The sequence below is a fragment of the Phyllobates terribilis genome, unplaced genomic scaffold (assembly GCF_046119375.1).
Source record: "Phyllobates terribilis strain yellow unplaced genomic scaffold, ASM4611937v1 Scaffold_2__4_contigs__length_985480577, whole genome shotgun sequence".
Lineage (NCBI taxonomy): Eukaryota > Metazoa > Chordata > Amphibia > Anura > Dendrobatidae > Phyllobates > Phyllobates terribilis.
Window position 1 is genome coordinate 211,373,147 of NW_027362762.1, and position 18,794 is coordinate 211,391,940.

Below are 18,794 nucleotides of genomic sequence, written 5' to 3' on the forward strand. Positions count from 1 at the left end.
AAAGTTTTTCAAAACATGAAAAAAATGTAAAAAAAACCACAAAAGTTCAAATCACCTCCCTTCTGCCCCATTGAAAATAAAACATTTTTTTAAAAAAATACACATATTTGGTATTGCTGCATTTAGAAACGTCTGATCTATCAAAATATAACGTAAATTAATCAGATCTGTAAACAGCGTAATGAGGGGGGGGGGGAACGCCAAAATTACAGGGTTTTTTGGCCTCTGCAACATTGCAATGAGAGGCAATCAAAATATTGTTTCTACCCCAATAATGTATCAATAAAAAACGTCAGTTAGGTGCGCAAAAAATAAGCACTTACCCAGCCCGGATCCTGAAAAATGGAGACGCTATGGGTCTCGGAAAATGGCAACAAATGCAAAAACTTTTTTTTATACTAATTTTGGAAAAAATTTTCACCACTTAAATAACAAAATAAACTATACATGTTTGGTATCTGCGTACTCGTACTGACCTGGGGTCAGTTTTATCATATAGTGATGAACATGGGTAATAAAAAAAAAACTTTGGAGAGGCAAAGGAAAAATAGCTTCAAATCAAATAATTAGTCAATCCGTGAGATCCTTATACTCCATGGCTTATTCACAGTGCTGATGAAGGTATACCATTACTTTATACAACACTATAGCCAACAAAGTTACATACAGTATCTGCAGGAAAATAAAATGCATAATGTGATATGTGTATAATTATATACCCTACCCCATGAAATTAGGTTACAATTAAAGAATGGTGACATGAATACATATAAATCAAACAAAATTAAAATAACTTGTGATGTAATAATAGGAGAAGGATATATGGATCTATACCAGGACAGAGTGGATAACAGTACAACACGTTCCTTCCCTTCGACATGCAGTTGACGTTTCACATGTAACAGCACCTTCTCTCCACCTACCATTGTCAATGTCTCCTGATGACATGTCCAAGTTATAACAACTGTCCATATTTTGTGCCTGTGTAAGTTTGTTGAAGGAGATAGGAGGAAGAGTGAGGGACGGGTCTGTAGGAAGGGGTGTCAGAGGAGGTCCGTATAAAGCAAAAGAGGACCAAAATAAATCACAGGTACAGCAACAGCATCTTAGAGCACTGAGCAAAACATATTGTCAGCCTGCAAAGCATAAATCTGGATGAATGACTGAACATGCAAAACTAATGAGCAATGCAATTGTATTCATTATTCTTAGCTGCAGTGAAAACACAGAAACTACATAGGCCACGTTCACATGTTCAGTATTTGGTGAGTATTTTACCTCAGTATTTGTAAGCAAAACCAGGAGTGGGTGATAAATACAGAAGTGGTGACGTCTTTCTATTGCACTTTTCCTCTGATTGTTCTCTTGATTTTGGCTTATAAATACTGATGTAAAATCCTGACCAAATACTGAACGTGGGAACGTGGCCTTAGTCTGGGGCTACATGGTGACAACGCGGCGCAGCCAATTTGATCGCATAGTGACCTGCAATTTGTTATGAGCTTAACATGCAAGTCGCTAAAAGTCTAGCAGATTTGGCTTTCTTGTAATATTGTGGTGGCCACAATGTGATCCCATTACACGGTGATGTATCACCAGCATTGTGACATGTGCGGCCAATGTTGTTGTGTAGCCCCAGACTAAATCGGAGATATAAATAATATTTACACTAAAACCTTTGAAAATAAGAGACCATAATGCAGACTTATATTTCTTACATTTTAGGGTCAGAAGAACTGAACTAATGTCCATAGCTGACATAAAACAGCATCAGAAGGACCTCATTGATTATTTTGTTTTTTAGATCTGAAGAAAAAGTTCTGAATGATGCACTTTTTCTTCTGTTTGCTAAAAATCAACAAGTAGCTGAACCCAGACGGACCCCCATAATAATCATGGGGTTCCCATGCTTTCGTTTGCATCAGTTATCCACTGGATCCTTTATAGACATTAATTCCGTTCGTTCGTTCGTCTGTCCATTCCTAGAAAGGGAACAGAATACAGAATGTGCAAACGCAGGTGTGAAAAAGCCTAACTCTCATGTTGAATAAATGACTACGATTTCCTTCATGCATCCAACCGATTAGACCAGAATCTGCACATACATAGGTAGTCCAGGATAGGACAGTGTAAGAGACTATGAAAGATGCCTATTACAGGACCATCCACTGCACCAATATTTGGATTGTATTGATATGTAAATCAGCTATGAATGTGCTCTGGCGGGCATATCAGTGCCATTGCAGTCTATGCTACTCCCTGCCGGCGCTGCCCGCGCTTCTTGATTGACAGTGGACAGCACAGGTGACGTTACACAGCAGAATCTCTGTCTCCTCTGTTAATCAAGAAGGACAGATGGTGGTGGCAAGAAGAAGGGAAGAGGAGCATGTGCAGTGATATGCTTGCCAGAGCACTTACATACCAAATTTGTATATTAATGAAAGACGAAATTTTGTTGCAATGGTGCATCAGGTGGTGAAGTTATAACTATGTTTCATAATGTTTTACACTGCACTGTCTTAGGACACAGACATCTGTGGATCTCGGTCCAATCTTGGACCTCAATGCACCAACTGGCCACGGCTCTCCCAAACCCAAGCGAGATAGCCTCATAAAAGCTGTCATGCTCCGGTCAGGAGACTCGCACCCAGTCCATGCATTGTGGTCCGAGATTGGACCAATTTTGCACAGACATCTGCACGATCCCTAAAACTACCTCTACTTGCACAGGTTCCCTTTAAAGATAATTTGTGAAGTAATGCCTTTTTATTACCAGTAGTATTTTGACAGTGACAACATTTTTCATAATTCAGCCTCTCTCAGATAGTACATCAAGGTGTGATTGGAGTGTAGACTTTCAACTTTTAAGAGGTTATCCCACAATTGAATATTAATTTACTCTGAAAGATCACACATAGCTTAAGATTTACTGTATTAAAAAAAGGCTAAAAAGCTCCCGAGTCTAAATATTGCTCATTATGGCGCCCCCTACTGTTCATTTGACTCTCTCTCACAATATCCAACTAATGCGTCTGTAGTGAAAAGGCTGCTTATAGTCCACTGACTAAACTTCTGATGAGCCACTAATAAAAGCTCACGGTTGAATGTTTGCAGAATTTATAGCTCATTACAGATTGTTTTCACACAAAGTAAAAAGTCTATATTTGTGTAAACTGTATTAGTCTGGATAAACACTTTGCACAATGAAACCTACCAGATCGAGGTTTTAAACCAAAGGTTGCACTATGTACTGGAGACATGGTAGGGGTGCCATCTTCTACCTGGAGAGGAAAAGAATACAAAATATTTCAGTATTATACCGTTACTAGCTGTGATGAATTTCCAGATGCCATTTTCGGTTTAATGGCAGATGACATTATTTACTGAAATTTTGCTGACATGCTGTTATTTTTGCAATGGAATATTATATGTGGTACCACCGACGTATTTTCCATAGAAGGCATATATATATGTAGAAAACACTTTGGCCAGCATATTTAAAGTAGCGGGTAAGTGGTGTGGAGGGGATACCACTCACACCCCATAGCCACAAGGCAGCGCCTACTCAAAACAATAGATGGAAAGACAAGGAGAGCGAATGAGTAAACTGGCATAAATAAGCTTGATTATTAAAATTTCTTTGACATAAATAGTATCAAGACATATAGAAACAATATATAGACATGCGGATCAAAAAGGTCCCACCATATCCTTAACCCCATAGAAAAGTAGAAAGCTAAATGTCAGACAGTACATAATAAATATAAGATGAAAAAATGAACATCAAAAAAAAATGACTATAAGTACACATGGGTCCCTTAAGGAAAGATGTCCTGAGGGAACCACCAACATATATAGCTACACAGGATGGACTCAGGTAAGTGGCTGTGGTATAACACTACACCTAAAGATGCCACTCCAAAAATTGTTTTGATGAAAAGTGAAGAGAAGAAAATGGGAAAAGGAGAGGGCGGGTCAGGTGGTATAAGCAAACATAAGAGGTACTAAAAAGTCAGGAGGGAGTCAGGTCAATCCAATAAGGAAGTGTATCATAGGATTCATCCTATTAGTCTATCATCCACGCGACCAAAGATGACTCACCTACAAGGGTATAGACTGTTGCTCATACAGGAGACATTGAAGGGCTGGTAACTCCCGTCAGGAACGGGCCTCGACGCGCGTTTCGCGGCTGCTTTCTCAAGAGGCATGCCTTTTTAGTGCCTCTTATGTTTGCTTATACCATCTGATCCGCCCTCTCCTTTTCCCATTTTCTTCTCTTCACTTTTCATCAAAACAATTTTTGGAGTGGCATCTTTAAGGGACCCATGTGTACTTATAGTCATTTTTTTTTTATGTTCATTTTTTCATCTTATATTTATTATGTACTGTCCTGACATTTAGCTTTCTACTTTTCTATGGGGTTAAGGATATGGTGGGACCTTTTTGATCCGCATGTCTATATATTGTTTCTATATGTCTTGATACTATTTATGTCAAAGAAATTTTAATAATAAAGCTTATTTATGCCAGTTTACTCATTCGCTCTCCTTGTCTTTCCATATATATATGTATAGGTGAGTGGTGATGCCCGGCTCCTCAAATTTTAATGTTTAATTTAAAAAATTATCTAGAATATAAACATCTAGAATATAAATAGTTGAAGTAGTGTTCTAATCTTCTGTCTTCAGGACCGCACCACCTTTCTGCCTCCTGGCTCCTGCTTGCCGGGGGCGGTGCACTTCTGAAGATTGACATGGTGGCGTCGCTGGTCCAAACTAAGTGCTCTCACTATTTGTTAGTAGAGGCAGCTCTGCATCTGCAGCATCGTAGAACTGCTGGGGATTGAAGGTGGCCGGATCCAGAGATCCGACATTCAGACTACACAGCATAGAGCCTGCAAGCAGCGCACTCCTTGCCTAGGTAACCGGCCACTCTGAGACTGCAGAGGTGGCCAGTAACTTAGCAACAGGCTGTACGCAATAAAAAATTCCTCTGATCTTGAGATTGGAAAGGATTTTTAATAAGATGGAAATCATAAAGTTGCTTGTTTTTACAAGCATTTTTACCATCTTAAAAAACACCTGACAGCTAATGCATGCAGCCGAACCTCAGGCAGCATGTATCAGACTCTGGCTGCAGCATTTCAGAGAAAAACAAACTTTAAAAGCCACCAGGGACCGAGCCATACAGGAGACTAGTCAGACATGTGGGTCCCCAGTGGCTTCTCCTTGCCCACTCCTTTTGATTGACGGGTCAAGGAGCGGGCAGGGAGAAGCCACCAGGGACCGACTTTTCGACTAGTCTCCTGTGCTGCTTGTTCCCCAGCAGTCTGTAAATTGTGTTTTACTCTGAAACTCTACAGTGTTTCAGAGTCAAATATATCGGGCTGAAATCATGCAGCCACTGTCTGATACATGCTGCCCGTGGCTCGAGCAGCATGTATCTACTGTCAGGTTCACTTTAACCATTTAAGAACTTGAGACAACTTCTTAAATTTGGGTACACTATGCTATTCAGAAGAATGCCAAATTGTAAAAAGTCAACAGCTGAAAAGTATGTCACAAAACCATTTGTAGCACAAGTATGTTTCTAGTTATAGTAACATTACACAATGAGGCTATGTGCCCACGATGCAGAAATGCTCAGGATTTTTTCCTGAGCGTTTCTGCATCTCCATGGCAGAAAAAAACGCATGCGGATTGTACATGCGGATTGTACATGCGTTTTCCTGCCAGGGACATGCGGATGTGAAGTGTTATTCACTGGCATTTCCGCATGCGGGTTGACAAGCGCTTTCCAAGCGATTAGCATCACTTGGAAAGTGCTTGTGACAACTAGGTCACACTATATAAATCCATGCAAACGGCATGGATTTATATAGTGTGACCCGAGAGAGTGGTTAAAAATAAAAAAATAAACTATACTTACCTTCCGATGGCCCCCGAGACTTGCTGCTCTCCTGTGCTGGCTGCCATCAGATCGCGGTACTGAAAAGACCTGCCGTCACATGACTGTGACGTCAGTGCAGGTCCCTCAGTCCTGCGCGATCTGTCAGCAAGCGAAGAGAAGGAGTCCGGGGGCCGTCGGAAGGTGAATATAATCTTTATATTTTTTTTTTATTCTTTTTTTTATGGTACCTGGGTGTGGAGGTACCATCCGCACATTAGAACGCGCCAATTATGCAAGTACAGATGCAGTCTTGCGGAATTGGCGCGTTCTAATGCAAGTCAATGGCGGCGAAAACGCAGCGCTTCCGCAAAATTAAGGGACATGCTGCGGATTTTGGAGCGCAGCATAAACGCTGCGGAAAAATCCGCAGCATGGGCATTGAAAGTGCGGAATTGCATTGGAGACCATGGGGGAAGGTTTACCAAGCGTTTCCCAAGCGTTTACGCTGCGGAAATTCCGCAGCGTAAACGCTTGAAAAACGCATTGTGGGCACTCAGCCTAAAAAATGTCGTTAGTAGGCGTACTATTAAAATATAGCAATGTGTAACCCACCTCTTCCTGGGAATTAAAACATGCTTCATTCTCATTCATCTCATTCTGCGCATTAAAGAAAAGGTCATTAAGTACATTAGTAGTATAAGCCAACATACATGCCACTTATGCCCTGCAGAAATAAAGGGTGATGTCGGGAATTAGAGAAAAAGAGTCTTCAAGTGAATGAGATTGAGATGCAATACCAGATTCTGTCCATGGAGAAAAGTGATTGTGTTTCTAAAAAGCAGACCCTCTCGTCTTATATCAGACAACTCCTTTAATGCCTAAGTTAGTCTATATGGCCAAAAGTATGTGGACACCTGACAGTCCCAACTGTATATGTTTGTTGGACATTGCATGTCAAAACAATGTTTCCTTTTTGCAGTTATCACATAAATGGACAGCTCAGTGGTTAGCACTGCAGCTTTGCAGCAAGGGGGTAATGGGTTCAAATCTCATAAAGGACAACAACTGTAAGGCATTTGTATGTTCTCCCCGTGTCTGCATGGGTTTCCTCCAAATAAAACGTAATAATAAAATTAAAGTTAGTGGGCTCTTTAGTACAATCCATCCTACTTCTATTATTTGCCTATAGAGCTTGTATGATGTCAGCTACCAATCTGCAATGACTGTGGCTGAAACATCTGAACTCAATGAAGGGGGCTGTCTACATGGATGATTTTTAGCAAAGATCAGTTCTCTAAATTAAGGCTGTATTTGACAATGGAACAATCACCAAGACTCAGTGCATCAAACTGATGAAAAGTGATTGGTTTCCAAATTAGTAATTTTGTAAAGTAAATCAGTGGTTACATATAGTTTTCATAACAGATACATTATAAGTCTGTTGCATTAGCAGATTATGCTCAATGAAAAAAACTGCATGAGAGTTGCTCAATTATTGCACATCATCATCACATCTTAAGTACAGTTCTTGATTGTTGTAAAGGATTATTCCACAAATCACAATATGATATTATAGTAATGTACCCACAGAGTTATTCATTTGTGCCAATATAACTTATTTTTAAATCTACCCCATTTTGCATATATCACCTACCAAAGGATGCCCCTCAGGCACTATTTACCCTCCAGATGCCATTGGAACCATCCTGGTGTAAATCCAAAGCTCCGGCTTCCTGCAATAATAGCTCTGCTACGTCTCCACTTCTGACATATGCCGCATTCCCACATATGTGTGTCACAGTCCAAGTACAAACCTTTGAATCACAGACTGTCTATGACCAGAGCTTGACAGCCTAATATATACAGTATGTCTGACACAAGGATGTGTGTTTGCGGCAATAGTGGGTATTCTACCTCTGTGCACTGTCTCTTCCTGTGCAGTACCCTGCCTGACCGATTGTATCCTCTGCCACATATATCAGTATAGCTGCCTGTATAGTGTTACATCATGGCTATCAGGTTTCTTTCAGAGCTACACTTTTTTTGTACACCTCTACAACAGAGCTTGTAATTATTAGGCAGTGCAGAGTTGAGTTTTTTGTCTACTGCCTGCTGACATATCTGTGTTCTGCAACTGCACATGCTGCCCTGTTTATGCATATGGCAGAAGATTAACCTCTGCCATATGCATTAAAAAAACATTTCATATAACGGAAGTCTCAGCAGCAGGCAACAAATAGTCTTGTAATTACAAGTTCTGCTGTAGAGGAGTACAGGAGAGCTGAGGTCTGAGAGAAACCAGCCAACAATTATGTAAAACCACATTGCAGCTATACTGATGTATATGGCAGAAGATAAACACTGGTAAGCATAGTGTTGAGCATGAGCAGACAAAGAAGCATGTGAATTCTACACTTATATTACCTTGATGATAACTCAAGAGTGGTGGGGCTACTCAGAAGCACAAGAGGGGGGGAGGGGTCTGTGCCATAAGGAGGAGCAAGTGCTGTTGGCAAAATATAGTTTTAGCAGTGTAAGAATTGGACCGCCTATTTAGATTTGTGAAGCCTGATGCACAAAGTGGCATATAGAGATGAAACAATACACAAAGGTACAATAAAGACACTTTATGTTGGGCTTAGTCTCTATATTAACAATAAGTATACATTTACTGTGCTTTGTGAAAAATAATGAGATACTGGAAATAACCATTTAAATCATGCTATTTGCCTGTGCATTAATACAAAAGTGAAATCATGAGATTTGTGGACTTGCAACGCTCTGGTTCTCTTATATTTTATAGCTATATAAAGTTACGTTGCTATTATAAACACAAGCAATGAGCAATTTACTGCCACATTTAATTCTTACCTGCAGTATTGGAGACATCTGTAATTCTACTTGGCCGCTGGAATAAAGAAATAAAAATCAGTAACCTGTGGATATGACTTAGCTCTATATTTAATATCCTCTGCAATGAGAAATAAACACACTTTACTGTGGCCTTATTCACATCAGGTGCTGTAGTTTGTAAACTGTACAGCTCTGTGCCATCATCAATATCCATTCTAAGCCTGCAGGAAAAATAAAAAAATGAAATAAAAGTAATATATTGTAAATTACATAATGTCATAATGAAGTGAGCAAATATAGCAAACAATTTTTGGATCTCCCATAGAAGTGAACGTTCAGACCCGAATATGCTCAGACACCTCTCCATTATTGGCAGAATGCAACCGAGACCTGTTCACAAAATAGGTCACATCAGTGGGGCCTGTATTTAGTTGGCATTTAAAGCATATACTGTATATAGGCCATAAACCTTCAGAAAGTACAACTTCTTTAACTGTACCCAAATTATGTGAAGAAAAGAAATGCTGCTATGTTCTGCCGCTTACACTAATCATCCAAAAAAATAGTTCAGACTGACACCAAGGGAATATATTAGTAGTAACAGTCCAGAATATTAATTACATTGTTATTCTTTACCTTGTAGGGTCTTGTAACATATCGACTGCTTCTCGCAATTGGTCTATCATTCCTGAATTGATTTCGTTACTTTCCATACTGGTATTGCTGAAAAAAACAGCAAAATAACAACTGAAATCCTGAAGGCAAAACTGATCCATATCACATAAAGTTATGCTGTAGACGCAGAGGCTAGCTAATGTATTATCCTCATTTACTTGGAATATGGATCGTTTTGTCATACGTTTATTTTCTTCATCCACTGAAGGAAAGGCTTCCTAAGAAATATTGCTAGTTTCTTAAAGGGGTTGTCCACTACTTTATATTACCCCCCCAGTGTATCCCCTCTGGACCCCTAAGACTTTTTGTAAATAACTTCTGTTGCAGATACTGCCTGTGAGCGGCGCTATCACTGGCCGCTCACAGGCATCACGTGACCCCGGCAGCAGCCGACTCTGACATCTGCTGATGTCACAAGTGCTGGCAGCAGCCGAGGGTCTTTGTCTTCCGCGTTTCAGGCGGATTCTAGGCTGTGGGTGGGGTTACCCCCCTGAGTCACACCCGGCATCCACCGCGCGCTCTGCCTCTCCCCATTCATTGGGAAAGAGTGAGGTGGATGCTGGGTGTGATGCGGTGTGGGGGTAACCCCACCCATAACCCAACAGCCACCGCGGGGACCCCAGCGCTGAGTCACGCCTCACTTGTTGTGAGGTCAGTGCGGGGTCACGTGATGCCATGTGAGAGACCAAGGATAGCGCCGCTCACAGGCATTATCTGCAACATAAGGTATTTACAAAAAGTCTTAGGGGCCCCGGGGTATACATTGGGGGGGGTAATATAAGTAGTGTACAACTTCTTTAAAGATAGGTGTATAAGGGAAAAAAAAGGGAAAAATTCAGCCTACCATGCATATGCCATAAGGGTCCTCTGGTGCACGGAAACCCTTGGTAGCAAATCCAGGGATGAGAAGCAGTAAGAAGTAGATTGGAAAAACTCAAGCACCTTCTCCGTATCCATCACAAGAGATGTAAAGTTAAAACGTCCATTTTATTGGTTCCATTAAAAAAGCGCCATATGTAAGGCAGATCTTATGCATTTCGAACCAAACAGGGGTTCTTTATCATAGGTTGAAAATGGACGTTTTAACTTTACATCTCTTGTGATGGATACGGAGAAGGTGCTAGAGTTTTTCCAATCTACTTCTTACTTCTTAAAGATAGACTACTGTGTTTTTCAAACAGTTTATTAGAAAACTGAAGTAGAACTGTTACCAAGTTACACAATACAAACTGCGTAGATTATTAATAGATCTCTCAGACCTGATGAGGCTGGTGTACTGACTTTGAAGATCCAAGTCAGAATGGTTAAATAATCCTTTGCGAAAGTTTACATTCATCTACCGTGATTGACAGCTCCTCGGTGTCTCTCCTGCTGGGATCGCATACTGCTCAGTACAAGCTGACAGTCAGGCTGGGTGAATAGAGACTGAATACACTTGGACCTGTGAGCTATTTCATTCCATAGCTGGACTCATAAAATGCTCAACTTAATATCAAGGTTTTGCAGCCATTCTGATTTAGATTTTAAAAGTAAGCATGCCAGTCTCATCGGGTCTAACAGATTTATTTACTAACGTATGCATTTTATATTGTGAAATCTGGTAGCAGATCCACTTTGTGGGAACTGAGTGAACTATTAAACCAAATTAATATATTCTGAGAGGATATTTATAGCCCAGTTGTCTTTGTGCTTGTTCTTGTTTGGCACATTTATAATAACAAAGATCAGTCATGTGGACTTAACATCAGCCATATAAAGTGCTGCAGTTGTTTAAGCCAATGTCAGGACGAATTGAAAAATGAAGAGAAATATAAAGAAAGCCTTCTACTTGCCCTTCCTGCTGCATACACTTTTGGCTTTGGCTCAAATAATGCAGTGTAATTTCTCCAAAGTCCTCCATGTGTGAAATCACCATCAAAAGTAATATGAAGTGTTATCAATTTGAAATATACTCACTTATGATGCTTAGACCATGGCGTATCCTCTTGTATTTGCAAAGGTTCATCAAAATCAGCAGATCTAGCCTACAATGAAAAAGTAAAAGGTCAATGAAGTACTACCGTATATCTTAGTTGCTACATGTGGTCTAATGTAAAACTTAATCTAAAATTCAAATTAACCTATTGGGGTGGTTTCATTCATTGCATTTTTTGCAGTATTTATTTTCAGTAAAACCTCTCATACCAAACACCCTCTTCCCCTGCTACAACCTGGTGAGAAAATAACTTTGCCAGAAGTACAGGGATTGGACTGCAGAGGACTATTGTAAAATTATTTTCTCTGATGAAGCCCCCTTCAGATTGCTTGGGACACCAGGAAGAATGATTGACTGGAGAAGAAACGGATAGCGCTACCATGAGTCCTGTGTCATGCCAACAGTAAAGCATCCTGAGACCATTCATGAGTGACGTTGCTTTTTATCCAAAAGAGTGGGCTCACTCACAATTTTGCCTAAGATCCCTGCCATTAATCATGAATGGTTTCTCAACATCCTCTGAGAACTTCACCCAACGATCCAGGAGCAATTTGGTGATGAACAATGCTTTCTCCAGTATGATGGAGACCATGTGACAAGGCAAATGTGATAGCCAAGTGGCTTGGTGAACAAAACATTGTACATTTTGGGTCTATGGCCAGGAAACTCCCAAGATCTCAATCCCATTGAGAACCTGTGCTCAATCCTCAAAAAACAGCTGGGCAGAAAACTGCACAGAAATTGTGATAAGCTCCAGGCACTGATTAGACAAGAATGGGCCGTCATCAGTCAGGATTTGGCCCAGAAGCCGATAGCCAACTGTCAGGGAGAATTATAGAAGTCTTGAAAAATAAAGGACAAGACTGTAAATATTGAGTCTTCACATAAACTTGATGTATTTGTCAATAAAAGTCTAAACTTGTGTAATGCTTATAATTCTACTTTAGCAACCATAGAAACATCTGACAAAAAGATCTAAAAATTATAAAGCAGCAAACTGTGAAAAACAAAATTTGTGTCACCCTCAAAACTCTTAGCCCCGACTGCAGTGTGATACACTCAAGGAATAATACTAAATAATGTAGTTTTAGAAAAAATGAACAGTGAGCAGAAAAATAGTAATGATAGAAAATCAATGTGCATCATTTCATGTGGTCTTGAGGACCCCACGCGAATCACACATATAATGGATTTCTCAGAGGTCATACTAAAATGTATATGGTCTTCAATACAGAAATTCAGCACTCCTGAAAAGTTCACTGCTCGGACAGCGACCTGCCCCGTAAGTATAACTATGTAGAAAGAATCCGCACTCGCTTATAGGAGAAAATGATGATATTTATTTGTGTTAAAATAAAGAGTAAACGTGCAACGTTTCAGTCTGTTTTAGACCTTCTTCAGCCATACACTTCTAACCATTGTTTCCAGTAGGAGCTGAAATAGAAAATTGGAGCTGTGTGGCACATACCGAAATTACGGGAGGTTCCCCTTCAGTGTTACACAGCTCCAGTTTTATGATACCAGTTGAAATCCCTTCAAGTCAGTTCTATTTCAACTCCCAGTTGGAATAATGCTTAGAAATGTGTCTTATGAAGTTCTAGAAAAGGCAAAAACGTCACACGTTAAACACTGTGCATTGGATGACACAAATAAATATCATTTTCAACCATCTACGAGTACCGGATTCTTTCTAGATTGTTAATAATATACACACATCGTCAAAATTGTTGGTATCCCTTGTTTAATGAAAGAAAAACCCACAATGGGCACAGAAATAATTTGAATCTGACAAAATGAATAATAAATTAAAAATCTATGTCAGACATTGCTTTTCAACCCTGCTTACACAGAATTTGTAAAAAAAATTAAACTCATGAAATAGACCTGGACAGAAATGATGGTACTCTTAACTTAATATTTTGTTGAACAACCTTTTCAGGCAATCACTGTAATCAAACGATTCCTGTAACTGTCAATGAGACTTCTGCACCTCTCAACAGGTATTTTGTCCCACTCCTCATGAGCAAACTGCTCCAGTTGTCTCGTGTTTGAAGGTTGCCTTTTCCAGACGGCATGTCTCAGATCTTTCTAAAGATGCTCAATAGGATTTAGGTCAGGGCTCATAGAAGGCCACTTCAGAATAGTCCAATGTTTTCCTCTTAGCCATTCTTGGGTGTTTTTAGCTGTGTGTTTTGGGTCATTATCCATTTGCAAGACCCATGACCTGCGACTGAGACCAAGCTTTCTGACACTGGGCAGCACATTTCTCTCTAGAATCCCTTGATAGTCTTGAGATTTCATTGTACCCTGTACAGATTCAAGACACCCTGTGCCAGATGCAGCAAAGCAGCCCCAGAACATAACAGAGCCTCCTCCATGTTTCACTGTAGGGACAGTGTTCTTTTTTTGATATGCTTCATTTTTCCGTCTGTGAACATAGAGCTGATGTGCCTTGCCAAAAACTTCCATTTTTGTCTCATCTGTCCATAGGACATTCTTCCAGAAGCTTTGTGGCTTGTCAACATGTAGTTTGGCACATTTCAGTCAGGCTTTTTTATGATTTTTTTTTCAACAATGGTGTTCTCCTTGGTCGTCTCCCATGAAGTCCAATTTGGATCAAACAACGACGGATGGTGAGATATGACACTGATGTTCCTTGAGCTTGAAGTTCACCTTTAATCTCTTTAGAAGTTATCTTGGGCTCTTTTGTTACCATTCGTATTATCCGTCTCTTTGATTTGTCATCAATTTTCCTCCTGCGGCCACGTCCAGGGAGGTTGGCTACAGTCGCATGGATCTTAGATTTCTGAATAATATGTGCAACTGTAGTCACAGGAACATCAAGCAGCTTGGAGATGGTCTTATAACCTTTACCTTTAAAGGGAAGGTTCCGCATTTTTACATTATGTAAAATAAATTAAAATGTTAAATTCCTTAATGTTAGAACATATTTTCAAGTGCCCAGTATTTATAGTTTATTTTTTATTAATTTGTTTTGCAGCTACTGGGGGCTGCCATCTTGCTTTCAGGAGTGTAAGAGTTACTACACTACACTCACACTCCTTCAAATACGGCAGCCCTGGACATAGGCTTCAGCGGTCGGATGCCGACCCTATCTGTAACATTGTAGCCACATTAGCTGTGAACTGGGCACGCCTCTGTGGGCTGCTCAATTCACAGCTGTAGGTGTGTCTAGGTGCCATTTCATTGTGGCCCAGAGCTTCCACACTGAGGACATGTAATTGGAAGCTTTTTACACACACACACACAAGCTCCCCCAGCTCTGCTCTCATATTCTCCCATCCTCCACTGCCTGTGCAGTAAAGCTATGGACCCTCACCGCTGCACTGTTTAGTCTCCTCGGTCCTGGCCTCGCAGCTGCTCTCTTCTCCACTGCATGCAGCTCTGCTCCTCAGGTCCACGTTGCTCCACAGTCCGTTGCCTTCCTTCTGCTTGCTCTTCGGTAAATATACTGAGATTCACTTCCTGTTTAGCAGCTGGTTGAGATTAGATCACAGTGCAGTCACCAAGAAAATGGCGGTGCATTGTCTCTAGTCTTTATTCTGCCTCCCCCACTTTTGGGTGTAGTATAACACCTAAAAGGGGAGGGAAACATTGATGTCACAAGGACACTGCCCCAATTTTGCAGCTAACGTAATGCAAGTAAGCATTACTGTAGCTGCTTGAGGTCTATACAGGAAGATGCTCGCCCTAGCTGCAAGTATAGGTAATCTTTTTTTTTATATAGCTATTTTGCATGTTGCAGTGTTTGCAATCTATGCAAACACTGCATTACAAAGCTTAAATTAATATTATAATGTTATTTTCACAAAAAGAAAAAAAATAATTGATGGCACCTTCCCTTTAACATGCTTGTCTATAATTTTCTTTCTGATCTCTTGAGACAACTCTTTCCTTTGCTTCCTCTGGTCCATGTTGAGTGTGGTACACACAATGTCACCAAACAGCACAGTGAGTATCTGTAGCCCTATATACAGGCCCACTGACTGATTACAAGATTGTAGACACCTGTGATGCTAATTAGTGGACAAAACTTGATTTAACATGTCTCCATCATTTCTGTCCAGGCCTATTTCATTAGTTTATTTTTTTTTTTAAATTCTGTGGAAGCGGGGTTGAAAAGCAATGTCTGACTTTCATTTGTTCATTTTCATAGATTTTTAATTTATTATTACTAGTGTTGAGCGAGTATGTTCTGGTCCGAGTATGCTCGGGCCGAGCTCCGAGTATTTACAGCTGCTCGGTGATATGGTTGAATCGCTCCCGTGTGCATGATTTGCAACTGTTTGACAGCTTTATTACATGTGAGGCATGTCCATTTCTTACACATTCCTCACATGTAATAAAACTGTCAAACAGTTGCAAATCATGCACACAGGAGTGATTCAAAAACATCATCGAGCAGCTGTAAATACTCAAGAGCTTGGCCCGAGCATACTCGGCGAAAGGGTTAATAGAACATACTCGCTCAACACTAATTATTACTTTTGTCAGATTCAAGTTATTTCTGTGAGCATTGTGGGTTTTTCTTTAATTTCTTTCATTACCAACAATTTTGACCACGTGTGTATGTTGTATCATATTTTTGATGTGCAGCTGTGCTGTTTATGTGCCTTTTTATTATATCTTTTCAATTAAATTAACATATTCACTGCTTTTGGAGAGTGGGAAAGAACTGGAGTAGAAAAAGTACCTAAAACCAATGTGAAATCTTACAAAAACCAAGCAGGTCAATTATTGGATTCACAGAAAACCACATGTTTGGTGAGGGTTCAATAATTATTAATAATTATCTCCCACCTATTATCCCTATCGGGACATGATATTTTATGGAAAGCACACTCCATAGTAAACATACAACCTACAAGCACCAATCGGAGTCATATGCTTAAGTAAAATTACAATAACTTTATTAAATATGCAAAGATACAAAAAATGTTTAAAAATAGAGGTGTAATTGAAGAGACTCAATATATAGTCTCTGCAAGGTGGGAGGTACCACATACAATGTAGTGAGTCAGTAAATCATACTCATCATATTATATATGTATGTAAATTATTAATACAACCCTATAGGCAAATATTAGTCCCTGCCATCAGCATAGGAAATAGAAAGAGGGCCATATAACTAAACAAATTTGTGCTTATTTGTAATACAGGTTACATTATAACGACTCACCCATTCTGTTCTGTGGAACTCCCACCTAGGAGACACCCTTGGACGCGCGTTTCGCGTTTAGCTTTTTCAACAAGGAAAAGAATGTTATCCTCATCATTCTGAGGTGAAGGACTTCCTTGTTGAAAAAGCTAAACGCGAAACCCGCGTCCAAGGGTGTCTCCTAGGTGGGAGTTCCACAGAACAGAATGGGTGAGTCGTTATAATGTAACCTGTATTACAAATAAGCACAAATTTGTTTAGTTATATGGCCCTCTTTCTATTTCCTATGCTGATGGCAGTGACTAATATTTGCCTATAGGGTTGTATTAATAATTTACATACATATATAATATGATGAGTATGATTTACTGACTCACTACATTGTATGTGGTACCTCCCACCTTGCAGAGACTATATATTGAGTCTCTTCAATTACACCTCTATTTTTAAACATTTTTTGTATCTTTGCATATTTAATACATTTATTGTGATTTTACTTAAGCATATGACTCCAATTGGTGCTTGTAGGTTGTATGTATAAAAACCAAGCAGGTGCTGCCCTGGTGGAACTCAAATCCCATGTCACAATTCATCCACTGAGTGTGATGAATGGCAGCTCAGCTGTTCAATCTGGGGCTGAGCTGTCAGTATCATGATAGACAGCTCAGCCAATCTGAAGCTTGGGCATGCTGAGCTGTCAGTGTGGAGTGTGACAGTCCAGTTGCCCAATCAGGGCCGGAGCGTGCTGGGTTTCCTACAGGTGTCTCCTGTTTGAAATGATTCCCAGGCTATTTAGCTGGCTTCTGCCTCTGATCAATGACAGTTGTAGCTCTGCTCAAGTGGTGTCTGTTACTCTGTGCTTTGAGTTCTAGTATTCTGATCTTTGTTGTCCGACCTTGAATTTGCCTTTGACCATCCGTTTGCCTAGTCTCTTTGTCTTAATCCGCTACGTTCTTGGAATTCTGACCCTGGATGGTGACCTGGCTATGCCTTTGCCTCACCCCTCTGTTTATGACAGATCCTCCAGGCTTTTGACCTCAGACTCCTTGACTTCCCCCACCTCAAGGCTTGTCCGTGAGTAATGACTAGCGTCACAACCCGAATTCAATTTCTGCTAACCACTGATGTATAATATATTGGGGTGCATTTAGAAAGCCATAATAAAGCTCCCAACAAGAGCCATGTATTTTGTGCCAAGAACAGGAGACAATCCCATCAGAACTGAGCCAACAGAACTTTGGAAAAGGTTTCCTTGCTACTGCAGGGATATCCAATTCTCGGCAATAAGCAGACTTTTTTGGTGATTAAAAATGGAGAAATGGGTCATAAACAGCATTGCCTACAGAAGAGCATTGACTAGCCTCTGTTACATAGCAAATGCCTAGAAATGTTTAAACATGCCTTTAGTTATTTCACTTATTTTCTCCACATACTGTGATAAATGGATTAATTCAGTTTAGATAAACCAAACATAACGCATCGTATAAGGACATACCGCATCTCTTGGAACCAATAAATCACAAAGCCAAAAATCTTTTCTTCGTCTAAGCATTTTCCCTTAGCATGCCGCAGACAATATGAAATCATGCTATTGATTTCAATGAATAACTAAAATGGCATACACACTTTAGTATATTACCTTTTCCTTTTTAATTCTAAATTTAATGCTAGCTTTACTGCTGATTACCTACAAGTTACATTACCTGTCTGTAACTCATATATTCAGTGTGGTTGGCATCTGCATCTTTTTTATACTGGCACATCGATTTTCCTGACTCACCAGTATCATTTAGAACATAATTCTGATGACTTTCCACTAAAGTAAAGGAAAAATATGTTATAAGTTGGAAAAATATTCCAATTTGCAAGGGATCATGTTTATGCCATATTTAATTTGTAGCTATTGTCAGTTGTATTGTGTGTCACCAAAGCTGGAACAAGGTGTTAACCATTCTAGCATCTACAGTAGTTATACAGGGTGGGTCATTTATATGGATACACCTAAATAAAATGGGAATGGTTGGTGATATCAACTTCCTGTTTGTGGCACATTAGTATATGGGAGGGGGAAAACTTTTCCAGATGGGTGGTGACCATGGCGGCCATTTTGAAGTCGGCCACTTTGGATCCAACCTTATTTTTTTCAATGGGAAGAGGGTCATGTGACACATCAAACTTACTGAGAATTTCATAAGAAAAACAATGGTGTGCTTGGTTTTAACG

The 18,794-nt window shown here is 39.9% G+C and overlaps 1 protein-coding gene across 2 annotated transcripts in view; it reads right to left on the reverse strand.

The window, feature by feature from the left end:
- The window catches only part of LRCH1 (leucine rich repeats and calponin homology domain containing 1), a 247,834-nt gene that overhangs the window by 56,060 nt on the left and 172,980 nt on the right, over window positions 1-18,794 (reverse strand). The window contains exons 9-16 of one of the 2 annotated variants that reach the window (XM_073663838.1): window positions 18,275-18,387; window positions 11,374-11,441; window positions 9,379-9,465; window positions 8,883-8,963; window positions 8,761-8,797; window positions 6,502-6,546; window positions 3,215-3,281; window positions 924-1,028 (exon numbers count right to left, since the gene is read on the reverse strand). In XM_073663838.1, coding sequence (XP_073519939.1) covers window positions 924-1,028; window positions 3,215-3,281; window positions 6,502-6,546; window positions 8,761-8,797; window positions 8,883-8,963; window positions 9,379-9,465; window positions 11,374-11,441; window positions 18,275-18,387 — 603 coding nt within the window. The remainder of the gene's footprint in view (window positions 1-923; window positions 1,029-3,214; window positions 3,282-6,501; window positions 6,547-8,760; window positions 8,798-8,882; window positions 8,964-9,378; window positions 9,466-11,373; window positions 11,442-18,274; window positions 18,388-18,794) is intronic. The other variant, XM_073663837.1, reaches the window with a different exon arrangement.